The sequence below is a fragment of the Leuresthes tenuis genome, unplaced genomic scaffold, assembly GCF_036924035.1.
Source record: "Leuresthes tenuis unplaced genomic scaffold, fLeuTen1.0.hap1 SCAF_17, whole genome shotgun sequence".
NCBI classification, from domain to species: domain Eukaryota; kingdom Metazoa; phylum Chordata; class Actinopteri; order Atheriniformes; family Atherinopsidae; genus Leuresthes; species Leuresthes tenuis.
Window position 1 is genome coordinate 2,619,971 of NW_027325371.1, and position 27,297 is coordinate 2,647,267.

The following is a 27,297-nucleotide window of genomic DNA, read 5'->3' on the forward strand; positions in this document are numbered from 1 at the left end:
GCTGGGCTCTGAAACAGCTGGGCCCTGAAACAGCTGGGCCCTGAAACAGCTGGGCCCTGAAACAGCTGGGCTCTGAAACAGCTGGGCCCTGAAACAGCTGGGCTCTGAAACAGCTGGGCCCTGAAACAGCTGGGCCCTTAAACAGCTGGGCCCTGAATCAGCTGGCCTCTGAAACAGCTGGGCCCTGAAACAGCTGGGCCCTGAAACAGCTGGGCCCTGAAACAGCTGGGCTCTGAAACAGCTGGGCCCTGAAACAGCTGGGCCCTGAAACAGCTGGGCCCTGAAACAGCTGGGCCCTGAAACAGCTGGGCCCTGAATCAGCTGGGCTCTGAAACAGCTGGGCCCTGAAACAGCTGGGCTCTGAAACAGCTGGGCCCTGAAACAGCTGGGCCCTGAAACAGCTGGGCTCTGAAACAGCTGGGCCCTGAAACAGCTGGGCCCTGAAACAGCTGGGCCCTGAAACAGCTGGGCCCTGAAACAGCTGGGCCCTGAAACAGCTGGGCCCTGAAACAGCTGGGCCCTGAAACAGCTGGGCTCTGAAACAGCTGGGCCCTGAAACAGCTGGGCCCTGAAACAGCTGGGCTCTGAACCAGCTGGGCCCTGAAACAGCTGGGCCCTGAAACAGCTGGGCCCTTAAACAGCTGGGCCCTGAAACAGCTGGGCCCTGAAACAGCTGGGCTCTGAAACAGCTGGGCCCTGAAACAGCTGGGCCCTGAAACAGCTGGGCTCTGAACCAGCTGGGCCCTGAAACAGCTGGGCCCTGAAACAGCTGGGCTCTGAAACAGCTGGGCCCTGAACCAGCTGGGCTCTGAAACAGCTGGGCTCTGAAACAGCTGGGCCCTGAAACAGCTGGGCCCTGAACCAGCTGGGCCCTGAAACAGCTGGGCCCTGAAACAGCTGGGCTCTGAAACAGCTGGGCCCTGAAACAGCTGGGCCCTGAAACAGCTGGGCTCTGAAACAGCTGGGCTCTGAAACAGCTGGGCCCTGAACCGTGTGACGGTGGTTATCATGACTTCTGCTAACTCTGAGATGAGCTTTCTGAGGTTTCGCTGGTTGCTGAGGGTTATTACCTGGTTGGAAATGTCAGAAACACGCTCAGTTCTGTGGTCCTGGTCGTCGGCTCCGGCTCCTTCGTGCCCTTTGACCTCCTGCTGCAGGTGGAGCTCCTCGAGCTGCTCCTTCAGATGGTCGCTCTGCTCATGCAGCTCCTGTATGAGCTTCATCGCCTGCAAAGACAACAGACTTCAAACCCATCCTCAGCTCTGAGGATGCTGATTGGATCACATAATAAACTTTATGTCCTCCCTGTGACCTCTGACCTCTGTGAAAGCAGGCGGGCTGAGAACAGAAGCTGTGACTTTTCATTTCCTGTGAGCTGGTGGAGCTTTGTTTGCAGAGCAAACGCTCGTGTTTAATCTGTTCCGCTGAAACAGAGAAATTCCTGAGCTGCATGTGAGGTTCTGTTTAACTGGTGTCAAATGTGCCCGGACATGAAATGATGCATGGAGGCCCCCCGCAGCTTCAATGACTAACAGCACGTTAATGAGTGTGTGTCAGAATTCAAACACGAGTCTTTTAACCTCGTTTCTCTCCTTCTACATCCTCCTCTGAATCTTTATGTCTTCTACTGAACGAAACCAAGAGAAAAACCATCTGAGAACAGAGGAACCTGCTCGGTTCACTGATGAATGCTTGTTTACGGGTCTTAACTTTGGAGTTGTCACGGTAACAAACAGCTGATATGAACCCAAGCTGCAGAAGCTCAGTCCGAACAACAAGACCTTCAGTAAAGAACTGAGATGAAGTGATGCTTCACTTCCTGCTGCGTTGGTCCGGAGGCCCAAAACAAGGCAACTCCTTCAGAACCAGCTTTTAGAAAAGCGTTTGTTAGCCGACATGGTTGCTTTATTTCTGACGCTGCGCTTCACTGCGTTGGTCCCGGCCCCTCCTGAAACACGCCTGTAATGGATCCATTCAGCTGAACCTGAACAGAACCCAGCAGCTGTTGGTTCTGGGATGTTCTGCTTCCTGAGGCCCCGGCGTGCAGCAGTTCACCTCCGTGTGCGTTACTCGTTAATCTCTCCCCTCAGGGACACTCACTCATTAACTCGCCGTGGCTGTCGCTGCACTTTGAACAAACGGCGTCCCCCTGGGGGGTTTCCCATAAATCCTCTGACAGGCTGAACCGGGCGCGCGGCTGCGTGTCCGTGACATGTGGCGTGTGCCGGTGGACGAGGGCACGCCGGGTCAGCTTGTCACGGTGAAGCCTGCAGAAACGGCGGCTGACCCGGCCGGTGCCCACAGAGAACATGAATGATTCAGGCGCTTTCAGAGCGCCGCAGCAGTTCCTGCACCTGCCCGATGTCCTGCTTTTCACCTGAGAGCCATTCATCCCCTGACAGCCGGAGTCATCTCTGCAGGGGACTAATTACCCCGTATCACATGAAGGGAGGCAGGGCAGCAGCGGGACGGGCTGGGGGCCGATGGCGGGCCCGGGTCACATCCCACCAACACCTTCAGCGTGGAGGACACCGAGCGACACTGCGGCGCCGGCACTGAAACACTGAGGTCTGGATTTTGAGGAGAATGCTGGAGATCCCGGGCTGCTTCTCTTTGGGAGGCAGCCTGACAGAAACCTGAACAGACACGCAGGGGTCATTTGAGATGTCAGGGTGGCGCCCGTCCCTTTGTGCTCTCTGTCATCAGCGGCTTAGTGCTCTGCTGAAATGTCTGCCCCGGCCACCAGAGAAGAAGAAGAAGACTGTGCTGCTGGATGAGACCCACAACTCCTTCAGTCTCAAGGAAACTTTGAGCTTTGGGTGTTTATCAGCAGTTCAGCCGCACTGCAGCTTCCTCTCAGGCAGCTGACACATCTGGGGCACATCTGGGCTTCTTCTGGCTCAGCAACAGCAGTGACCCAAAAGTCATCAGCCAGCTCCGACGCGGGTTAACAGAAAAGGTTGTGAACAGGTTGCAGATGAGAAACTCTGTCATCCTGTAACCGGCGGCCATTGCTGGTTTGACCACGTGTCAAACTTCTAGACTAAAAAGCGCCGTGTGACGGACGAATGTGGCGAAAAGTACTTTGAGTGGTCAACTAGAAAAGCATAAACTGGGTCCATCTACCCTTCATCCACCAGGTTAACATCTGGAACCGTGTGCTGGTCACAGGAAGTGGTTCAGGCCACTCGTGTCCTCTCACCTGCGGATGTTTCAGTTCCCAAAATGCATCTGGAGGACAAAGGAGGCTTCAAGCATCCATGTTGTATAAAAGGGGTTGTGGTGGTGGTGGGGGGGGGGGGGGCACACTAAAGTGAATTAAAAGTCTATATGGACTATATGCAGTGAACATGTGATGCAGCCAAGTCCCAAAACTCAAAATGATCTGTAAAAGCAACCCTTTAAAAGGTGTTTATCCCGTTTAATCCTGACCTGACTAATATAAATTATTCTAATAACTAATCATTCATGCCAAAAGCCTGAAGTTTAAGCTCCAAAACCGTTTTTACTGCCTTTATATTCTCTCTGGTTCAGAGGCTTTGAATGAAGCTTCAGGTTTTCAGTGATTTTTATGAAGCTTTGCTGGGATTTTAGCTCAGATTCTGACTGGATCGATGATTAAAACGCTGAATGGTGCGGGACAGACCGTCCACATCAGGCTTCAGTCGGGTGCGATATTTACACATTTAAAGAGTCATTTTAACCAGACCTGGAGCTGAATATTTAAGGTTTTTCAGTGTGCATTTCATCACCTGTTCGGGGTCAAGTTTGTGCAGAAGTTATGGAGGATGATTTTAGGTATTAACAGAGAAATGCTCTAACAAATAATGCAACATCGCTCTAAATAAGACTTTTATTAATACTGATGCCTTAAAGTTTTTTAATCTTTAATCTTAAGTTTACAGTTTATACACAAAGATCAGAAAAAGCTTAAATAAGAAACATTAAATGTTTTAAATACTTCATATCATTGCTTAAAATGTGTTGTGGACTGTGTGGATGAGTAGCTGCGCCCACCTTTGACACGCCGTCCTCACAGATCTGGATGCGGGACCGGGACCGCGACCGGGACCGCGACCGGGACCTTCCCTGGTCGTCTGCAGCAGAACCGGAGGCAGAGGTCGGAGATCCAGCAGATTCAACCCGCCCTTGGAGCTCTGGCTCGGGGGTGTCCCTCTGAGGATCCTCCTCCGTCTGCAGGTCCTGAGCGCCGGCATCCACCGGGGCGTCAGGTGTTCCGCCGCCGGGATGAGAGTCCCTCCACAGCGTCTTCACCTCCCGGAGGTTCAGCTGTTTCAGCACCGCCAGGAGCAGCGCGTGAAGAGCGCTGAAGTTCACAGAGCCCCTCTGGGGTGTTCCGATGGACAAGTTCAACAAGTCATACAAGCTGATGTCCTCCTCCGACATGTTGGTTTGAGGCGACGCGACAACCGTTAAACAGTTAAAGTTAGGCTAACGTTAGCTGCCTCACCCAACTTAACTCACCTCCGTGTGTCGGTTAGTGACGACCCGCCTTAATAAATACCGACACACATTGTGGAAACTCTATAAAATAACTTTAAAAGTCTCTTTGGTCTTTCAGTAACGTTCGTACCGGGCCCCGCATCTCACACGTAATCTCGGAGGTTGTTTGGAGAATCTAATATCGTTCAACAGAAAATAAGAACCTCCGGCTGTTAGGCTAGACATCTTTACCGGAAGTACAGAGCTTTCCCTTTCACAACAAAATTTACACTTAAGCGTATGGCTATATTTGTTCAAGTTAGACTTGTTTTATTTGAATAAATACGAAATAAAAAGGTAAGTTTATCTGCTAGTTTAAACCAAGAGCGAAATTTCATTACACACCGAGATAAAACGTTACTTTTGACCAGCAGTGCTTTTATTGTGAAATATAATACCGGATAAGGTATTAATTCGTTCTTTTTCGCTTGACCCCAACTCAATCTGCCGGTTCCCACGTTGAACAACTCACAGCGTTATCGGTCGCTAGGCAACAAGAGGCAGCCAGGCTGCGTTTAGGGGAAAAGAGAAATGTCGAATTCACACAAAAAATAATAAAACGACAGTTAGAATAATAGACTAATTTTAAGTTGTTTTTTTTCTTACTAATTTTATACATAAATAGGCAAAAATCAAAAACAATATTTCGTTTATTTTAAGCTACTATAGCACTCAATTACAATGGTAAAACAGCTTTATTAAAATAAAAAAAACAGTTCAAATGGATAATAAGATTGTAAACAATGGTGTAATAGTCTGATAAGAAAATTTAATGATTTAGAACTATAAAATTACAAAATAATCTGCTAATATCAGTAACAATGGGAATAATTGGGGTAGTAACCGAAAACCAGACGATATTCAAGCTTATTTCAGAAAATTGGTCAATGTCGAAGTGGCTGTTATGTGTTCGGATTATGTCAAAACAATTACCAGGTCATACTAAAGCTAAAGTATGTTATATATGTGATAGTTTCTATGTAATGACCATAAATCAGGCCTGCAAACTGATCAATGACCAATTTACATTTAATTTCTTGGTAATATTACAATAAACCAAATATTTAGATAATATCTACCTGGAAAAATGTGTGGGGTAGTTTCCCCAGACCCACCACATGTGCCTTGGTGATCATTATGATACTGGTTATTACATGTTTATTTTCAGCCTGCAACGTAAAGTGCAACAGAAAAATACATCATTCAAATCACCACTTTTCCATTTTGTTGTTTTCCTTATTTCTGCAGGCCTCCGTTAATTTATGGAAATGGATTCTAGTCTGACTAGTTTGACGTTTTCACACATCATGTAACATAAGAAGTGTATTTGTTCCTGTCCAGGCTGCCACAGTAACAGCACACAACCACCAAAGGTCAGTTTAAAAAGGCTGAAAAACCTTTTAAACCCATTTAAAAAAATCAATTCGCTGTTTTTAGTGTAACCAGGCAACGCACACAGCTTAAGTTCAAAATAACATTTTATTGAGAATAAAAATAAGCAAGCAAAGTGTTGAGTGGTATTCATAATTACTACATTCAAGTATAAAATCACCCTCATAGCACAGTTATTTCCCTTCTTATCCTTGATTGCATCAGCTGAAACATGAAATATAACTTGGTAACACCCACCCCCTGACGTCTTATCGAGCAATAAATTACACAGAAGAACGAACTGTCAGTTTAAACAAAAAGACAGAAAACATTACAGCATGTCTGATGTCGCTCCTCCTCGCATGAAGCCGCGTGGACACGTCTTAAGGCGCATTTTTACCGAGCTGCTTTGGCGTCAGATCCTCACAGAATGAGGCTGAACCGACTGGCTGAAAGGAAACAGGGAAGAACAGCTGACGGGTCGGCAGCTCCACGGTTTCCCTCTGAAACCTGAACCACGAGAACGACTCAAAGCTGGTTCCAGGGTTTGACTTTTTGGGATATGCAAGAATAAAAGGTCTATAAAGGCACTCTAAAACTAATTTATGTTGAATGATAATCAGTTTCATAAGTTATATTTGCATAATGAGAATGTGGAAAAACCCGTTTATTCTTAATAGTCTGCTTATTTGGTTGTGTTTTTATGGTTAAAGCACTAATTTAAGGCAGAATCTGCTCATTTTTTCCAATTAATACAAATCTACCCGACTTGTATGAAGTGAAGGAAACAATGTGTTGATGAGCTGAAATAGTTCAGTGAATAATACACTTTTTTAATTCATTTCCCACCTTTTTTTAAAAAAATTGAATGAATTAAATTCCTTTTGCAGGCATATTTAACATATTATCCACGTGTTTTTCACCTAAAAGTGGCTAAAATGACTGTGTTGAGACAGTTAAAGGGATATTTCAGGGGTTTTAAAGGGCTGTGTGAAGCACTTATAAGTAGTCAGAACCACACCAGCAGTGGACAGCAGTCAGAGTGCTCTGCTTAGACACCGAAGAAGCACATTTTTCCCCATTTAAAGACATCTCAAACTGAAAAACACAACATTTTGTGACAGTGTGAATAACAAATAAAGATGTGATGCAGTGTAATACAGTCTTTACTCGAAACACTGAAATATTTAAGGTTGGAGCTGTTTTACATGGTAAAAATGGACCCAGCGTGAAGAGCTTTTAGTCAGAGTTCCCCCCCGATTCTCCAAACAGAGCAATCTGACTGCTAACCGCAGCTGAAGTCTGTCTGAGGTGTGAGAAAACCATGAAAGTCAGGTCCAGATCAGCGTTTACCTGCAGGAGGGATTCAACGTCCCACCAAATGACCTTTTGTTCTATTTGGAGAGTTTCAATTTCGCACGATTTCAGTCAAACTAACGTGTTTAAATTCAGTTTAATAGTCAAGTTTTGGTTGGACTGACAGAGAAATCAGAAATCTGTCATTTCCTTTGGTCTCCAGTAAAAGTTGTGACTCACTACAGTTACGGACTTCACACAACCCCCATTTAAAAAGATAAAAATAAATAAATCCCTTCTTTATATCATGCCTTCTGTGGCTCAGGACTGAGCTGAGGTCCCTGAAGGTGACACAGATCCATGTTCACCTGCCGGCTGTCTTCTTCCTCACTGCTTTTAAGCCTCTGAAACAGGTTCGTTTTTCACAGTCCTGTTGGTTCAGTCGGAGGAAAAGTTCAGCAGATGTTGGCAGCTGCCCGGCAGGAGCTGCTTGAGCTGACATTTAAGCATTTAAGGGGCTAACCCTGCCTGCTGCTTCGGTTTTAAATCTACTGGAAGCCTTTTACAGCCAGTTCACCACATCTGAACCGGGTCACCAGCATAAGAAGAACAAACCAAATCTGATTTATCATCTTGTGGATTTTCTCCCCTGAAACTTTCCCCAGACTTTTCAGTTGTCTTTATCAGAGCTAAACACAGTCAGCCACCAGTAATTATGAGGCCAAGAGTCACGGGTCGTAATCAAGGCCATGTGGATGTAATTACAGCTAAACTAAATCAGGGTTTCACGCTCAAACTGTAAAGAAACTTCAGCTTTGTGAAAACTTTGAACAGTTTGTCTGTGAAACGAAAATCCGGCTTCGACATCGTAGAGTTTCTGTGTCGAAAAGGAAATCTAAAGGTTGGGATCTTGAACACATCTTAATCATTACAGGAAGTGGCCGTGTTGTTGAGTTTCTAACTGGATTTTTACTGTGCAGATTATTCTGGCTTCATCCTCATTTTTTACTGTCAACAAGTCCCTAAAAAGACCAAAAACATACATTCTGTTACCCTCACACAGCTCTTTGAAACACACCACAATTTAAAGTTTATTTATTTTAAAAAGGACAGAAAATGCTGCCCCACAGTGTATTAATCCACATTCAATCCTTTGGTGTGTGTTTAAATGTTGTTTTTAAATGATTTTGGACCACAGCTGTGTAGAAATAAGCCCTAAATGCTGGACTCCATCCTTTCACTCGCCGTTTCTGGTCTTTTTATAGGATTTGTTGTCAGGATTAAAAGTGCAGAACATGAACAGACTTTAATAAAAGTCTGAAAATGCAGCCTGAGCAGCTGCACCAACAGAGGAAACATTAAAGGCTGCAGCTCGATAAAGTCGGAGGGTCCGGTTTGACGTGTTTTTGGCTTTTAATCAAAAGTGCTCGGTACTTTCTTCATCTGCGCGTTTTAAGAGACAAAAAGGAAAATAGAACCTGGAGGGAAACTAAACGAGGTAAAGCTGCGGTGCGCACACTTCCTCCCCCGTGCAGTTTGACTTCGTCAGATAAATGTTGAGCTCAGGGTGTGAGTCACACACACACACGGCGACTGGTGAGAATCAAACGTACCACAGCATCTGTCTCTGGGAGGTGGGAAACACCTCCAGCTGTGCCCTCGTCCCCCGCCGCAGGAAGCCATCAGATGCTGTCGTAGTCCGAGTCCCGTCTGCTGGACTCGGCCAGCCACTCGGTCACAAAGAAGGAAATTGAGCCCAGAAAACCCATGACGACCAGGATGAGCAGCTGCCAGTGCAGCAGCAGGTAGTTACTGTAGAAGAAGGCGATGGCGGCCATGATGGACTGGAGAGGAAATACCAAGGTCAATAATTATCAGAACAGGACTCATCCCCTGCCCAGTTTGAACCTTTTTCCTGGAGTCCTCACCTGGATGAACTTGAAGATGGCGAAGGCGGGGGCGCTGTTGTCGTGGAACATGAAGCCGATGATGCTGAGGAGCTGCGTGTTGAAGCAGCTGTCGCCCAGACCGAGCAGGAAGCTGCAGAGCATCGCCACGCCGACACTGAGGGGCACAGAAGAAAAGCCGCCCTGAGCTCTGCTGCCATCATGCTGCAGTTTTTTAAGGCCAGCGTGAGCCCAGAAATTAACCCACATGTTCAGCTAAAGCTGTGCATCCAAACCGCTTCAGTTCATCTGTGATTAGCACAGATTCAGAGAAGATCTCCAGCCCCATTCAGACTAAACAGAGTCAAACAAACAACACAAAATGTATATTTATGCATTTAGCAGACGCTTTTATCCAAAGCGATACTGGAGATAGTACCTTTCATGCAGGGGATTTGAACCCAGATCATCCACATGGAAGGTGGGAATCATACCACTACACTATGACTATGACATGAATGTTTAACAGGGGAACAGATTTAGAGAAGATCTCCAGCCCCATTCAGACTAAACAGAGTTTTAACAACACAAAAATGTTAACTGGACCTCTAACGTGAGCTATGTCTTTCTCAGGGGAAAATCCTCTGAAACGGTGCACAAATATTAGCCAAAAATGTTAAGATTACTTTAGATTTTGTAAACATTGTTCTGAAAAGTTATTCTGTTCTCTCCTAAACGCGTCCCTGAACTCTGCAGGCATCTTCCAAGCAGAAACAGGCAGCAGGTTCTTCTCCCTGATCAGGTCCAACCAGCTCAGTCCGACCCATTCAGCCGGGGCTCCATCAGCAGGAACCTTCCCTTCAGTCACCGTTAGAAGGCTGCTTCTTCGGGTGTTTCTCGGTCCGATGGGAAGCTGCAGCTTGGAGGTCGTGTTTCAGCCTTTTATCGTCTGTATGATGGAACTGGAGGATAAAAGCTTCCAGGTCGCTTCACATTTCACTTTTCTCTAGTCTGCCGCAGTCAATTTGCATCTCATCTTCTCTTCTTTCCACTCTTTACAACACAATGTTAGTCAGCCCAAGAAGTTATTAACTATTTACGATCGATTCCCTCTGAAAGGCATTTATCTGGGTTTGTTTTGAGTCAGAATATGATGCAGTCTGCAAATAATCCACACCTTTATTTAATGTGCTCATCGCTCTGGGACACATTAGATCCTGAGACAGGTCTCATTTCAGAATAAAAACGTTTCTTTGGGGGTTTTTCTTACCTGGGGGTGATGAAAGCCTCCAGATCTGTTCCTGCCTCTGGGGCCAGAGGAGCATCGCTGGCAATGTTGAGGAAAATCAAGAAAAATGCAACATAGTGCGTGATGAGCCCCAGCAGCACCACGGGGTTCCTCCCAAAGCGGCTGCTTTTGTTCAGCATCCCAAACACGCCCCCTCCTGGCCAGGCAGAGAGAGAAGGAGGATCTGCTGTGAGCCGAGCTCTTTCTGCAGAGCTGACCGCTGAGAAAACTGGGTTAAAAACTAAAACGCTCACCCAAGATCTCGCCTATGCCGATGAAAATCCCAGAGATTCCAATCAAGCTCTTTGCATCTGTGCCGAAACGCGTCATGGCGCCGATGCACGTCCCGTACACGCCGCTGTAAAAGGTGAGCTCCAGGCCTGTCAGAGCAGAGGGATCAACAGCCATGAATCCAGTTTAATCTGATCTACAGAACTTTATACTCCGTTCTTATCCATCACCATCGAGGAGTCATGTGTTTATCCTGACTTCCTCAGAAAAAGCTCAAAACAGCCAGACAGAGTCATAAAAAACCATTTCCACCCACAGGAAGAACCAGGACTCCTGCAACTGAAGGTCTGGCCCTGATCTTAACACCGGACTCTGTCTGGATTACTTTGAGAGGCAGAAAACAGTAAAGACAGTAGAGACCAGTTGAAAGTAAAGAAAAGGTTTTAGACAAGTAAAATGTCTAAAACCTTGTGTGAGAGCTGAACCCAGCCAGGTTAAAAATGTGGTAGAAAACAGGTAGAAAATAAGATTCTAAAATAAATCCATAAAAAGGTCTGAAACAGCATGAAAGACCAAGTTTGAAACCAGTTCAGAATAAGCTTTAAAAAAAGGTTTGAAACCAGGTCAAAAACCAGTTCAGAACCAGCTTAAAACCAAGTTTGAAACCAGTTCAAAAAACAGTTCAGAATAAGCTTAAAAAAAGTTTGAAACTAGTTCAGAATAAGCTTTAAAAAAGGTTTGAAACCAGCTTAAAACCAAGTTTGAAACCAGTTCAGAACCAACTTAAAACCAAGTTTGAAACCAGTTCAGAACCAACTTAAAACCAAGTTTGAAACCAGGTCAAAAACCAAGTTTGAAACCAGTTCAGAACCAGCTTAAAACCAAGTTTGAAACCAGGTCAAAAACCAAGTTTGAAACCAGTTCAGAACCAACTTAAAACCAAGTTTGAAACCAGGTCAAAAACCAAGTTTGAAACCAGTTCAGAACCAGCTTAAAACCAAGCTTGAAACCAGTTCAGAACCAGCTTAAAACCAAGTTTGAAACCAGTTCAGAACCAACTTAAAACCAAGTTTGAAACCAGGTCAAAACCAGTTCTGAACCAGCTTAAAACCAAGTTTGAAACCAGGTCAAAACCAGTTCTGAACCAGCATAAAACAAAGTACGAATCCAGTTCAAAATCAAATAAGAAACCAGTCTAAAACGGGTCCAAAGCTAAGTTTTAAACTAGTACAAAACAAGACTGAAACCAGCTCAAACATGTCTAAACCAGTCAAAAATAAGAAGAACCCAGATTCACTCCAGTAGGAAACTGGGTTTGAAATGCATCAGAAGTTCATCGAGTGAAATATCTCCTCTAATTTTTACTTTATTACGCGTTGATTCATGTTATTAATGTCCAGCTGTTTGTTTTTATGCCCTCATGATTCATTTAAAACTCTTAAATCATGCATTTTCTCCTAAATTAATGACATTCTTGCATAATTCTGCCAGGTTAGCTCCACCCACCTGTGTATCCTATAGAGATGCTCAGCAGCAGCATTTCCTTGGTGACAAACATTTTACAGGCTTTAACTGCAGACAGGAAATCAGACGTTAACACATGGGACCGTCCAGCTGAAGATGGAGCTTATTTCTAATAAACTTACCAAAAGCATCGAGAGCTTGAGAGCAGAGTCCTGAGCCAGGTGAGCTGCAGGGAGGAAAACGTCAAGAAGAAGAAGTAAAAGCAGACTTTCAGATGGTCAAAACAAGCTTTTCTCTCCACCATTTACCTTAAAGAACATTTAAATAGAACAAATCCAGTCTGCCTGTCTTTTCCATCCCTCCACAGAGATTTAATTCACCCGACGTCTCACTTCTCAGAATATATCCGTTACAGCAGGGGGGGTCAAAACCAAACACAGTGGGCCAACATTTTAAACTGAACAAAGCCGCGGGCCGAGGTTGAACAAATGAACCTTTTAATATGGAACCCAACAAGTTTAGATTTAACAATGAATACTGAACAAGGCTTATATAACTTTAAAGTCCAGGGGTGTGAAATTGAGTTGCTAATAATAATAAAAACATATCAATGGCATATTAAATTAAATAAAAATAAAAATTTAATGCCTCCTTTCTGTTTGCAGCATTCTGATTTATGTCAAAATTAGCTTCTTACACAGGCTAATAAATGTGAAAATAAAATAACATAAACCTCTTTTCATCTCCTTTACTTTCTGGCTCCTTTGAGCTGAGTCCAGGTGTTTCGTTTCATAGTGTCTCTAATATTATATCCTTAGTTGCTCCTTAGTTGCTCCTTAGTTGCTCCTTAGTTGCTCCTTAGTTGCTCCTTAGTTGCTCCTTAGTTGCTCCTTAGTTGCTCCTTAGTTGCTCCTTAGTTGCTCCTTAGTTGCTCCTTAGTTGCTCCTTAGTTGCTCCTTAGTTGCTCCTTAGTTGCTCCTTAGTTACTCCTTAGTTACTCCTTAGTTGCTCCTTAGTTGCTCCTTAGTTGCTCCTTAGTTGCTCCTTAGTTGCTCCTTAGTTGCTCCTTAGTTGCTCCTTAGTTGCTCCTTAGTTGCTCCTTAGTTGCTCCTTAGTTGCTCCTTAGTTGCTCCTTAGTTGCTCCTTAGTTACTCCTTAGTTACTCCTTAGTTACCCCTTAGTTACCCCTTAGTTACCCCTTAGTTACCCCTTAGTTACCCCTTAGTTACCCCTTAGTTACCCCTTAGTTACCCCTTAGTTACTCCTTAGTTACTCCTTAGTTACTCCTTAGTTACTCCTTAGTTACTGACGCGTTGGCTCCACAAACAAGACAAACAGGTCTGTCTTTTACATAAACAGATATTCTGTCTCCCACCTGTCCAGAAAAGTTCTATTTTCTTCCTTTCTTTTGGCCATTTTTTGGTAGGTAACAGTGACAGCTGTGGTTTGAGGTCAAAGTGTGGTCTGGGGGAGAGGCGGGGGGCACAAGAAGACCGCTAGCATAGATGCTACTGACACAGAGGAGGGGGGGTATCTGCCTCTGTCCTAATTGACGCGCCAAAGCAACAGCAGAGCATTATGGGATTTGTAGTATAAGCGGTGACTGCGGTGTTATATAATAATACTGGCGGCCAGCTCTAATATTCATTTGAAATTGCCTCGCGGGCCAAATATAATTACACTGCGGGCCAAATGTGGCCCGCGGGCCAGAGTTTGACACCTATGCGTTACATTATCCATCAGTTTATCACCTGCTGCACAGCAGCCACCAGAAGCCGATTTCACTGACGTAACGGCATCAACCTTTTTGTTTGAAAGCACTCCATCTGCTGAAATAGCTCCAGTTCATACGTCTTCAGGGACATTTTCACCTTCCAGCTCATCCCCAAACTGGTCTTGGTTGCTGTGGCGACCGTATCGCAGCAGTTTCAGAGACGGATGTAGCGGAGACAACAAAGGCTAGCATTTACAGTGAAAGGTCACCCGTCTGGTCCAAGCAAAGAGATGATCATCCGTCTGCTGGATGGCTCCCACTCCACTCCTAAAACAATATTTCCCTGTGTGCTTTCCAAAATATATGTCCATATCTTCCTCTAACGCTGTCAGGAAGACATTTTGGGTCGCCTAACAACAATAATTAGAAACCGGATTCCTCCTGAATCACCAAGAGCTCCTCAGTCAGCACCAACACTGAACTTAGTACATTTCTAACTTAAAAAGGACACAACAACCACTCTTCAAGGTATTCGAGCTCATTTCCGACGACAGGGAGCTGCTTTTTTGCTGATAAATACTTTCTAAATTACTTAATTTCCTGGAATCTCTGCTGTAAAAACTGTAAAAGTGCATCATGACCCAAACTGGGATGATGCCTCCAGGATCAATCCACTGAATTCAAAACATTTATGAACCGAGGACGATAGATTTCTGGAGACCAGACAAACTAAATCCACTTTCCTTCTCGGAGAGCAAATCAAAGCACTGATGTTTGATGTTTAACTCAATCAGCTGAACCCTAAAATATATCAAAGTCTGTAAAAGAGATGTGCTGGGATTACGTGTTGTCATGGTGACCGAAGCTCTGGGGAGGGATGTAGAGCAGAAATAAAAATAAAAAGTCCCATTTTTAGTGTGAAGCTGCAGCTTTTAAAAGGGGGATGAAGGAAGTCTGCTGCACGATGGGTAGAAATCAGAAATCCAGCCATTTATTTTTCCTTTTGAGCTCAAATCAAACATTTAAAGCTCATGTTCAGGTTGTGGACGTATCAGCAGCTTCCCTGAACCCCACTCCTGAGCAAACACTGGGACCTCTGGGCCTGTCTGGGCCCCATCAGCTGCTCTCATGGCTTCTTGCATCACTGCTGTGCTCATCATTCCCTCTGGTTCAGCATAAAACCTTCAGCTAAACCTCTAAGTCTGCGCTGTCCATCATCCCAACCAATCCGTTCAGCTGAAAAACTACGAGCTGCAAACCCGGGTCTCCCTCTCTGCATCCGGCTCTTTGCACTTTACAACATGAGGAGATTCAGACTCAGCACCTCACCAACCTCTGGTTCAGACCATGGCCATCTATCACCTTGACGACCGTTATGCACACTGAAACCTCTACAGAGGGTCCAGAAAATGTAGTGCTTGTTTAACCGAAAAGGTCACATGTCCCTCCATGGCTGGCTGACCTCCATCGGCTGCGTCCAGTTCCTGATGCTGCTGCCAGAGAGACTTCTGGGTCTGCAGCAGCTGCTTAAACTCATTCATACAGGCTGATGCTGCTCCTGGACCTCCGGGTTCCTCTCGGGAGGAGGAGCCTCCTCGGGTTCCTCTCGGGAGGAGGAGCCTCCTCCGGGTTCCTCTCGGGAGGAGGAGCCTCCTCCGGGTTCCTCTCGGGAGGAGGAGCCTCCTCCGGGTTCCTCTCGGGAGGAGGAGCCTCCTCCGGGTTCCTCTCGGGAGGAGGAGCCTCCTCCGGGTTCCTCTCGGGAGGAGGAGCCTCCTCCGGGTTCCTCTCGGGAGGAGGAGCCTCCTCCGGGTTCCTCTCGGGAGGAGGAGCCTCCTCCGGGTTCCTCTCGGGAGGAGGAGCCTCCTCCGGGTTCCTCTCGGGAGGAGGAGCCTCCTCCGGGTTCCTCTCGGGAGGAGGAGCCTCCTCCGGGTTCCTCTCGGGAGGAGGAGCCTCCTCCGGGTTCCTCTCGGGGGGAGGAGCCTCCTCCGGGTTCCTCTCGGGGGGAGGAGCCTCCTCCGGGTTCCTCTCGGGAGGAGGAGCCTCCTCGGGTTCCTCTCGGGAGGAGGAGCCTCCTCGGGTCCCTCTCGGGAGGAGGAGCCTCCTCGGGTCCCTCTCGGGAGGAGGAGCCTCCTCGGGTCCCTCTCGGGAGGAGGAGCCTCCTCGGGTCCCTCTCGGGAGGAGGAGCCTCCTCGGGTCCCTCTCGGGAGGAGCCTCCTCGGGTCCCTCTCGGGAGCAGCCTCCTCGGGTCCCTCTCGGGAGCAGCCTCCGGGTTCCTCTCAGGGAGCAGCCTCCGGGTTCCTCTCAGGGAGGAGCCTCCGGGTTCTTCTCAGGAGCCCAGTCTCTGCTCTGTTGTTGCAGCTCTAATTTATTTCAGCATCTCAGACAGAAGCGTCCAGCCCAGGGGGAGAAATGTGGCTCAAGACCAGCTGCTGCAGGCCGCCACAAACACCTGCTGCAGAGCAGGGATCATTTTCAATGTAAGACAGAAGGGGACCCGGTGGGAGGAGATTACGATGCAGCCTGCACACATGTGGCTGAAGATATGTCGGTGGAAAAGTTGGAGTTTATCCACAGGATGAACACTTTGGACCCAGGTATGTGCTGCCAAGCAGGAAGTATTTACAGGAAGTTGGACACGACTTTGACTCCATCACAAGGCAGAGCAAAGCTAAAGGACCAGCAGCAGCACCAACCTGAACTGTTCCACGTGTTCCTTACAGCGCCACCAAGTGGAAGCTCAACACTATAACAGGTTAAAAATGTGTTTGTGTGCAGAAAATGCTCGAAACACCTTAACTTTACACTGTTTAAAGGACGGAGTGAAACTGGAACAGGTAAATATGTTCAGAGACGGGCCGAAAACTTCCTGCTGACACCAGTTTTCCTCACTTGTAAGTCACTGATAGCAAAGGTAGATCAAACTGAACAACAGTGAGACTCCTTGTTCAGAGCCAGGACTCTCACCTGGCAGTGGAGCCGTCCATGGATTCAGTCTGCAGCAGCGGCTCGGTCCCGTCAGGGCGGGGGGAAACCTCAGCGTCAGGTTTCCGGATCAGAAAGAAGAGGAAGCAGCCGGCCAGACTGATCACCGTGAGAGAGATGAAGACGGTCTGACGGTCCTTGTCTGAGACAAACAACACGAGTCAGAGGCCTAAAATGAGCTCCATGAGGCAGAAACCATTCTAAAACAGCTGGATTCATACCTGTGATGTGCACGTGTCCGTGCCAGGCGCAGTAAATGTAGAGATTCCCAAAGAACAAGCTGCAGAGAAATTAAAGGCATGAAAACCGGGACAAACGGGGCGGTCTGGTGATGAGAAAATACAGCAAACATGAGAGGACATACTGGATAGTTTAGTGGTGTGATTCCCACCTTTCATGTGGGAGACTTGGGTTCAAATCCCCTGTTTGAAAGGTATTACCTCCAGTAGGGGTCCTGAGGCAAGACCCCCTTACCCTACCTGCCTACCTGTAAGTCGCTTTGGATAAAAGCTAAATACATAAACATTAAACATTAAACATATGAGGCCTCAGGCTGTTACTCCTGAAGAGGTTTCAGTGCTGCTTCGGTCTCAAAGTCAAAACAAAAACTGGGATTATCCTTCTTCTGCTTGGTCCAGTTGTTACATATCAGTTATACATATATATTAAATAGTTACTCTAGATGGTATTTCTTTGGCTTCTGGTCCTACAAGGAGGAACCTTTGAGTTATTTCTGACCAGGATCCATCCTCTGACTCACATATAAAACAGGTTTCTGCCTTCTTCCACCTGCGTAATATTGTTTAAAATCAGTAACCACTTGAGATTGCCTCTTCTCTCTTCCACGTGCAAATAAACACACGGTCAGCTGTGGATTATATGTGGCAGAATGGAAACAGCTGCATCGAAAACAGGTGAACGGGGCTGATTCAGTTATCGTGCCTCTGATGAGTGGCTCAGACCCACCTGGGTGATTCTCACGAAATTTTGACGTGTCTGTAAGGATTTGATCGACTAAACTACTAAAACAATCAAATTTTGTATTATATATAAAACTATAGTATGTACTAATTGTAGGACTACTGTTATCATTGCATTTGATGGATTACTCTATATTTTATGACAACATTTCAACCTTAAAGTTCATTACCGTAACGTAGCTTTTATTTTTTTATCTTAAACCCAAAATTATCCCAATACATCCCCATAATTTAATATTATACATAAGGTTATACCCTTTAACTAGCAGTGTTATCATTTCGGGCCAAGTATTTGTGAATAATTATTTTCTGGGCCAAATACACGAACAATTCATTTCCGTAACAATGATATTTGGCTCCATTAAAATCCCTGAGTTCCAATAAATAGTTGTTTTTTTTTATCCCATGATGCCTTGTGTGGAAGAGAAGTTTCAAAATGGCTACTAGGTAAGATCATCTTTCAAGTTCTTCCAGTAGATATTTTAAAATTTGTAATTATATACACCCTTTGGCACACTACTACTGTTCATTACCGTAACAGTCTGAGCGTCGCCTGAACGCTGCTTCAAGAAGAAGAAGAAGAAAAGTCGAGGAAACCTGAGCTTTTTAAGGAGTTGACGTGGTCACCAACACTTCTTCTGCTTCACACGTACAAACTTACTTTGCACAACATTTAACGCCTTCAGTGTTCAGCAGGAACGTTCGAACAGGTTTACCTGAACTGCAGCAGCGACCAGAATATGCCGCTGTTTCTTCCTATGGTGCTGTCAGTGGAGTTGATGGCGAGCACGTTTCCCTGAGCCGTCCAGAGCACTGAAGAGCAGAAGTTAAACCATAAACACCATGAAGAAAGAAGAAGATTCTGCTGTGAGGCAGAAATTCTCTACCTGCTGCTGCTATCCCAACCAACACCGACGCCGTGTAGAAGCTCCAGGTGTACGGGTAAATGAACATGGCGATGTAGCCGCTGTAAAAACAAGGCAGAGACACGTCAGGCACCTGGTCGGCCAGGAGAAGCTTGGAGAGAGTTAGTGGGGGGGGGGGCTCACCTGTATATAAGGCCACTGAAGAACATGGAGAGCTGGGGCCCGATGACTGTCACCACTGAGGGAGCGAGAAGGTTGGATGCAGAGAAAACGCCATAAATGATCGCCATGCTGCAAGTGACACGTCAGTTAGAGGATGAACACGAAGGGGATCGAGTTCTCAGACTGAGAGGAAAGTTTCTGAAAAGCAGGACTGACAGAGGAATCTTTGTCCCCTAAAATGGTTTATCTACAATCCAATTATCCCGCTGGGACTTGTGAGCCACTGATTTGATTACATTCATCAGTGCTGGGAGAGTCTTTGGTTTCCAAAAGCAGGCGGTCGATGAAAAACCTGTAAATAACTGAGGAAACACGGGCCTTTAATCTTTTAAATGTACTTTTCTGTGGTTTCACTTGTATTTACTCTGTTGACAAAGAAACTCGGACTTGATTATTGGCACAGGATCACGTGCTGAAAGCTTCTGAAAGAGCAACAAGGACATAAAAATAAAGCAACTGGGGAGAGAAAGGGAATAAAAACATTGATTCAATAATATAAAACAACTAAAACTGTAAAAAATGCACCTTAGAAAAGAGTCATCAACTGGTAAATGCAACAGAAATATTAGAAAATATATTCACATGTTTTGTCATCTGTGTTAAAGACGACATCTTAAAGGAAAATTCCCCTTTTCTGTGTTCCAGAGAATATATTTGAGTCTCTGCAGTTTCTTTTAACTAAAGACAAAAAAACAACTGGCATTTTGTCTGAAAAAGGGATCCAGCCTCCTCCATCTGCATCTCCACCCAACTTCAACCTCAGATGATGCATTCACTGTACCTCAGAAAAGGAGAGTTGAAATTATTTTTGTTTTGATATCAAACCTCATCAATAGTTCCATCGTTCTAAAGAGATAAATGAGCTAATAATGCTCTACAAGTACTTTATTTAATTATTTATATCCTGAAAAGGAAAATCTGACTTCTAATCTGGTCGAAAGGGAAGTCCAGAGCTTATGGAGTCGGAAAAATAATGATGCAACTTCTCCGTGGTGTTATTAACCAACCAGCAGCTGTCACATTCTGCGGTGTGTTTTAACAACTCAGGCCGTTCAACTCGTGACTAAAAGAGGGATCAGGAGCTGAAGGAAGGGAACAGATGAAGGAAGTGTGAGCATTTCATAATAAAAGTGCCATCCGGGTGTTTTTCTGTCAGTTTTAGGTGGTCTGAGCTCTCAAGTTATTTACTGTATGCTCTGCCGTGCCATAATAACACGCTCCGGGGGTTATTGGGTGCCACAGATCTGAAAAGAGGCAGCCCATGAGGAAGAAAGGCGGAGTGGAGCACAGTGGGCCTAAAAGGATCCCTTTTTAATGGAAATCAGAGGAAAAACAGCAGCTATTCTGTCGTGTTATATTGTATATATGTCACAGACATTCCACAAAGACTTCAGGATATGTCTCCTTTGGGATTTATTCACTCATGCTGTAAGCAATGAATGATAAGCAACTCTTGATGTTTCCTAAATCATTTCTTTTCTCTTACAGATGTGTTCTTTGCCGTGTCCAAACAGCAGCAGTTTACCTTGTGTAGCCGCTCCCATGGAACTCAGTGCTGTTGAAGCTCTTTATGACGGTTTGCTGCAAAAGCAAAGAAAAATTACACATAATATTAGTCTCTTAGTTTGGTTTCATTGATCCAAAGCAGGCATCAGTAAATCCAGCCTACCTCTATGTTGCCACATGTTTGAAAAGCAGTGAACATGAACATGAAACCAAAGCCGAGGACGACGATGTTCAAAAGCTTCTTCCCCTCTGGACTCATTTTGGAGGGTATTTGAATTCCTTGAGGAAGTGAATACAATAAAATTAGCTGTGAATCAAGCAGGAAGAAGAAAAATCAGAATAAATGAGTCATAAACAAGAACATTGGAAATATTTAGTTTCAAACATGATGTAAAGAGAACAGAAATGGGATTTTAATTTAATTCATTTTTTTTAAAATATGTTGTTTTAATACAAATATACAAGGTGACTGTTCAACATAAAATATGTACATATCACAGAGCAAAATCAACACCTGGATTAAAAATACAAACATAAACTCTATCATGTGTAACAATATAAGCAAATTAGCCTTTAATTGTCATTGTAGCCTTGGTGCTGAAATCTTTCAATACAGAAACAAAAAGGGCTCAATGTGTTAGCCGATCGAAACTAATTGTATTTGTTTGTTTAATTATCACATTAAATATTAGAAAATCCGCCGCAGAAACACAAACAAAATCAAATAACTCACCAACAACACTGAGGGCTTTTAGCTAACCGTGCGGGGCTCCTCTTTCTGCTCGTCAGTGTGGTTTCAATGACATAATTAGCGCCTTCTTAAAAGTTCGATATCATTACTCATTTATCTCCTCCAAACGGTCCCTAAATCCACTTAAAGTAAACGTTACCGTGGTATAAAATTGATTATTGGCTAGACACTCACAGCATCCGTCAACAGGACAGCCCGAGCCCGGACAGAATGTCATGTGAATGAGTCAGCTGACAACGAGCTAGCTTGTAGCTTTAAACCGTAGATCTACAAACGCTCTGCGCGGCTAACTAGCTTAGCCAGGTAGTTTTTTTAAATGTTAAAAACGGTTCCTGCTCAAGGTTAAACTCACTAGACTTAGTTTAAATTGTACAACAAAATTACTACATCTTAAATAGGACTGTTAACAAATATATATGGATGCTAAAGCGCTTTTTCTTTTTTAAAAACAATAGCCGATCTACAACTAGCAAGGGCGCTAACTAGCGCTTATATTAAAACTACATCCGGTCAAAGACAAATTGGAAGTAGCTGTTGTGTAGCGCGCAACCCTATTTGTTGTAGAGGTGCTTTCAAATGCAAATTTAGTAAGATAACAATTATTTAACATATAGATAACAGGACTCTGAAATTAAAGTTATGTAAGGCATGTGAGTATTAATTGTGAACATATATGTGTTAAGTCATCGTCACCGTCTCTGTGGCGCAATCGGTTAGCGCGTTCGGCTGTTAACCGAAAGGTTGGTGGTTCGAGCCCACCCAGGGACGATCGTTTTTACTCTTGTTATTTTAGTGTCACAGACTGAACAGTAATTCTCAGGTGCTTAATGCTGCTGGCAGGAATAACATCTTCACGGTTCTATGATGAAGAATCAATCCTTCCTTAAAAAGTACAGTCTGTTGTGTCCTGACTGTCTGGCCAAGTCTTCATGTCCAGGTGTCTGTATTCCTCAACCACCTCTTTATCAGATATCTTGGTATCCCACAGACAAATAGCAACCATGAGGAGACCACAGGAAAGTCAGACAACAAGCAAGTCCTGAAGAATCAGCTGAATGGGAAGAACAAAGTCCAAGCCAACACATACAGCCAGTCATCAGGTAACCTGCTGAAACAATAACCTGAACAACGGAGGAGATGGAAGCCATGATATCAAGACAAGAAAGCTCCTCACAATCTGTGGAGCGATGCACCAGCACCCTCAGATTGTACAGGAGGTCAGGGACGAGTGAGCGCCAGAGCCAGTATCCAGGATGAAACAACAAATGTCCAGGAATCCATCAGGAAAATGGCCCCCAGTAATGAACTAAGTGAGTTTCTCAGGCTGCTGAAACCTTGGGTAGCGAAGGAGGAAGAGGAGGAACTATCATGGAAAGATACACCTGAAACACAGCACAGGGCACTGATCATGGCAGCTCAGGAACAGGCCCTGAGACAGTCTACGGCACACATGGAGCGCCATGACCACCAGGCAGGAATGGTGTTCAGGAACATCTCCGAAGGTGGGGGAGAATCACAGTCCTGAGATCCTGTGGGACTTCCAGATCCAGACTGATAAAGAGGTGAACCAACCGGACTCTGTGGTGGTCGACAAGCTAAAGAAGAAGAGCGACATCAAGAAGAAGGAGCACAAGAAGCTGGAAAAATACCAAGAGTTCAGGGAGGAAGGTGAAAATATGGCAGCTGTAGGACCAAATATGCTTTAATATCTCTGGCTTTTTTTTACAGAACAAATGACAGACGATGAGGACATTTATAGCCAGTTCCACATGATTTATCCACACGTTTAGTGCATGTGCAGATGGGGTGAAGATGTCTCTTTTCTCCATGTAGTTGTGATGAAGTTATAGTCTGGAGGCTTCAGGCAGGATTCAATGAAGCCCCTTTTAACTGTTTTAAGACATTTAAAGTCCCAAAGCCAGCTGTGGAGCCAGTGCTCTCCTTGTGGGTGACTGATTTGTGTGTTTTTTGATGCTGTATCTTTAATTTTTATATAGTTTTTATCAAAGTTTTCTTTATCGTTTTATCATCATTTTTTATAAAGTTTGAATCTAAATGAATAAATACCTTTTTTCCTCAGGTATCTTCATAAGCCCAGGGACCCGTTTTTGTACATCTGATGGTGACAAACAGGGAAGTATCCAGTAGAAAACAATCACAAGCTGCGTTGGATCAATATGAACTCTTCTGAGAGGTGAACCGGGCCCTTTTCAGAGCTCTGATCTTACCGTGTCTAAACCCATCGATCAGTTTGGGGTTTTGAGTCTTAACCGGTTGATAAAAGACAAAGTAAGAACATATTCAAGAAGGCTGCATCAACACGAGGGTCAAAGGTCAGTTTGTCATCAATAACAGAGACCAGATGTTTGCACACATCAATAAGCAGAGGAAGAGCGACTCTTTGGATTCATTAATGCTCAGAAAGGACGATCAGAACCTCCCGATAAGACATGATCATCAGGTGGGTTCAGAAATGACTCGAGGTCCTTTAACTGAAACATGAAAAGCTGACAAATCCATTAAAAACAAGCTTTAAAAACGCTCTGCACCCTCAGATTTTAACCAGAACCAGCTGCATTTTTCTAGATAAATAGGCTCCTGTTAACTCTCAGAGCTGATTTATCAACTTTCTCTTCAGCTCAGACTCTCGGGTCGAGTCATCAGTTTGTTCTCTTCATATGATTTAAAACATCCTCTCAGGCAGCTGCCCTGTTGCTTTGACTCTTTCAGAAGCCTCTGAACAGCAGTCAGCCCTCGCTGGCCTGTGTGCACTTTGCCTTTCATGCATCCCTCCACAGCAGGGATGTGAAACTACGGTTCTGGAGGGCCGCTGTCCTGCAGGTTTTAGATGTTTCCCTGCTTTAACGCACATGAATCAGATCAATGCCTCAGCAGACTGCTGCAGAACTTAACAATCTTTCATAGAGATCCATTTAATCTGAATCAGGTGCATTGAAGCAGGGAAACATCTAAATCCTGCAGGACAGCGGCCCTCCAGGACCGGACTTTGACACATGTGCTCTACAGGCCGCTGCCACAGACCTGCAGTCGCTCAGCAACTCGAAGGTTTTTATTTTCTAAAACCAGCCGAATGATTTATTTTTTTACTTATTAACCTTTATTTATACAGGTAAAATCTCATTGAGACCCAGGGTCTCATTTGCAAGAGAGACCTGTTTTAGGCAGCAGCAAAACACAAAGTTACAGATTAACTGAAGGTACAAGAGACAAAAGACACAATGATGGCGTCTCTTTGAAGGCGAAACCCTGAACAGAACCGCCAGCTGTTCAGTGCAGTTTCTGGACCATAAACTCGTCAAAGCGGCCTTTATTCTGCTCAACGACTCAAAAGAAACCGGAGGGAGCGTCTCTGCTTGGTCACACATGACGTAGGACCTAAAGAGGATTCTGACAGGCGGATTATTGCACCGTGACGCAGACAATCGAAAGGTGAAGCCGCCGGTCTGCATTCCTTCCCTCACCTGTGGTCACGGACAAGTCCAAAAGGCATGAAGGACTGCAGAAAAATGAGGTGGAACTAGTTTTTCTAACTCCAAACATTGAATGTTATTTTTTGGGAGTGAATCTCAGCCTAAAATGTGAAACTAACCCTTTAAAAGCTCCGTTTTCCTTCCTTGTAACACAGAAATGAATGATTTCCTGCTTCTGCTAAAGTAAAACCAGCCACACGGGATGCTTATAAACTGCATGAGATTTATTGAACCAAATGAGGAAATTAGCAACATGGCTTAGATTTATAATCACGTCATTAACGTTTATAAATTATTGCATTACAGAACATTTTAGAATCAAGTGTCCACAAACATCTTCTGCATCGGGACCAAACCAAGGAGCCGGTCAGGTTCCAGAGTCCTAAACTGACCCCGGTGTTACTTAAAATGAACCCGCTTTGATTTCAGTCAAAATAAAACCACCGAACACTTTGATACTTGAGCAAAAAGAAAAATCAGAGCGAGTACAAACCAGTCGGGTGGTTTAATGATGGACGGACCGTGTAAAGACTTCTTCATCCTGATGAAGCTCGTCTTTACGTGGAACCCGTCCCTCAAACATCTCTACGGCTCCTTTAACCTGTAAAAATGATCAAACCGTGAAGGTTGGACCCTCCGGCACACACCCAGCTCCCCCCCCCCCCTCCACACAACACTCCACTTCAACATATATGGAGACTCATCGTTTTATTGAAACACCTTGAAGTACAAAACAAAAACGTTACATGAAACGGTGCCTCCTTATTCTGGCACGAGACCTAAAATTAAAAAAGGAAATAAACAAAAGGGACATGGAAGGACAAAGTGTGTGTGGGGGGGTCATCACCACTCATCCCTGATGTTGTGTGGAGCTGCAGCGGCGTGTCTTTGTGAAAGCGAGCCGGACCCCTGGTGTTGTAGGGGGGTGGGGGTGTTACAGAGTCCCATGTTATTCAGAGGTAATTCACGTGTTAGCTAAGAGGAGCTGGTGGGGTTGCGAGGGGGGAGAGGAAGAGCAACAGCAGCACATAGGAAGAGGAGGAAGAGGGGGATGGGGCGCTTAATGGCCTTCCAGGAGAGGGCCACCGGCAGCTCCTAAAAGCCGTGGACTTTGAGCTGCTCCTCCTTGGCCAGGTCAATCTGCAGAGAAGGAAGGAGTCACTAAGAACGGCTGTTCACTCCAATAAAACCGTCAGGGAACAAGTCCATAAATACAACAGCTCACCTCAATCAAGAACTGACAGATATTCTTGCGCTGGTCTCCCTGAAGCTGGATCACTTCACCATACTCTGGGTGCTCGATCACTGTCCCATTGCAGGCAAACTTCTGTTGGGATCAAAAAGGTCGAGTTAGAAAACCACCCTGCATCTTCACTCTGTTAAAGCTGGCAGGCTGCCACTAAACGGGTCATTAACTTCCTGCTAAGACAGATGCTGCTGGGTGTGATCAGGTGGAAAGGCCCGCTGACAGCAGACAGACCCACAGTCTTACCTTCTTGAAGGCCTTGACTAGCTTCTTTTTGTCATAGTTGGCAGAGATGCCCTGGACAGTGGTGAGGGTCTTCCTGCCGTTCCGCTGTTGGATTCTTATGTGGATGTAGTCCTCTGTCCCGGCTGGGAGGCGGTCATCACCCTTAGTTGCATCAGCAAAGGGGTCTGGAAGAGACACGAGACAACAGCATGTTACCACGGTGAGAAAAAGAGGAAAATACCGTCACATAAAATGACATAACCTCCCGCCAGATTTAGCTCGTCCCTCTGTTTTAATAATAATGGGTCATATTACAAATCAAATGCGCAGACGTTGGTGCTAAATATACGGCTCAACAGCCCCGTCTGGCAGCCTTAGTTAGCCGCTACTGAGCAGCACCTTTACTCAGCAAATACGGAGCAAGAGTGGAGCCATGACCCAGAAAATTCACCAAAATAAGCCCCGCCATTAAATAACGTTAAACAAACGGCCCGCGTGACTTCGTTACCGTCACCAGTACCAACATAGTTCCTTAACAACGCCAACAGACCGAAAGAATAAGCTACAGCGGCAGTAACGTTAGCAGCATTTGGGCCTAATGGCGGATGTTTAAACCTGAACGGAGACCTAAAAGACGACCAAAATGACCAGGTCCGAACTTATAGTAATTTAAATGAACACGTTTGCGTTCACTCAAAGTCGATTAAATGAGTCAAAGTTGTGACAAGCGCTCAAATTAACTCAAACGACAACAAACCTCGACGTAAATTCTTAAGCTTAGCATTAGCTTCGTTAGCTCGCCCTTCCCCCACCTTGCGTTGCGGTTCATTTCGATCAAAACGACTCACCAAAAGTTTGGAGGTTCTGGATAGCGGACATACGATAAGATTTACTTTCCTTTCGGATAATAACTTATTTACGAGCGGTTCGTTGGTAAACTTTGACTGTTTTTGTTTTTTTAAGCTTGTTTGTTGGCTTCTTCTTCTCAAAGGGACGTTGGTAGACTCCTCTCCACCGGCTCTCACAAAATGGAGATCTTAAAGCTCAGAGGTCTGGAAAACAAGGCTTTATAACCCCGCCCCGAAAGTGACGTCGTTGCGTAACATGCGTAAAATGAGACGCCGCCGGGGGCCACGCCTTGAAAATGTTTCTCAACTTACTGGAAAGGTGACGTCATATGAAATCACCGTCACAGCTGGAAAGATGCAACAATTTCAAGAATTATTTAGTAATATTTGGTCAAACACGACTCAAGACACTAAAATAGAATAAAAG

General features: G+C 45.1%; 2 protein-coding genes and 1 non-coding gene across 3 annotated transcripts; 1 reads left to right on the forward strand and 2 right to left on the reverse strand.

Moving 5' to 3' along the window:
* Positions 1-7,191: 7,191 nt before the first annotated feature.
* Positions 7,192-21,341, reverse strand: mfsd11 (major facilitator superfamily domain containing 11). The gene is made up of 14 exons (XM_072369449.1): positions 21,043-21,341; positions 20,473-20,588; positions 20,329-20,384; positions 18,765-18,872; positions 18,603-18,682; positions 18,432-18,528; positions 16,957-17,015; positions 16,718-16,877; positions 12,222-12,265; positions 12,082-12,147; positions 10,599-10,724; positions 10,327-10,501; positions 9,099-9,234; positions 7,192-9,014 (listed from the first exon to the last, which is right to left on the reverse strand). Exons 2-14 carry the CDS (start codon positions 20,566-20,568, stop codon positions 8,853-8,855), a joined length of 1,365 nt encoding a protein of 454 aa, XP_072225550.1. The 5' UTR covers positions 20,569-20,588; positions 21,043-21,341; the 3' UTR covers positions 7,192-8,852.
* A 413-nt stretch (positions 21,342-21,754) lies between these two features.
* Positions 21,755-21,828, forward strand: trnan-guu (transfer RNA asparagine (anticodon GUU)). The gene has a single exon. It is a non-coding gene; the product is annotated as a tRNA-Asn (tRNA).
* Positions 21,829-25,242: 3,414 nt separating this feature from the next.
* On the reverse strand, positions 25,243-27,065 carry LOC140273795 (eukaryotic translation initiation factor 1b-like). The gene is made up of 4 exons (XM_072369460.1): positions 26,871-27,065; positions 26,044-26,207; positions 25,777-25,878; positions 25,243-25,691 (listed from the first exon to the last, which is right to left on the reverse strand). The coding sequence occupies exons 1-4, from the start codon at positions 26,899-26,901 to the stop codon at positions 25,647-25,649; spliced, it is 342 nt and encodes a 113-aa protein (XP_072225561.1). The 5' UTR covers positions 26,902-27,065; the 3' UTR covers positions 25,243-25,646.
* Between the last annotated feature and the right edge of the window lie 232 nt (positions 27,066-27,297).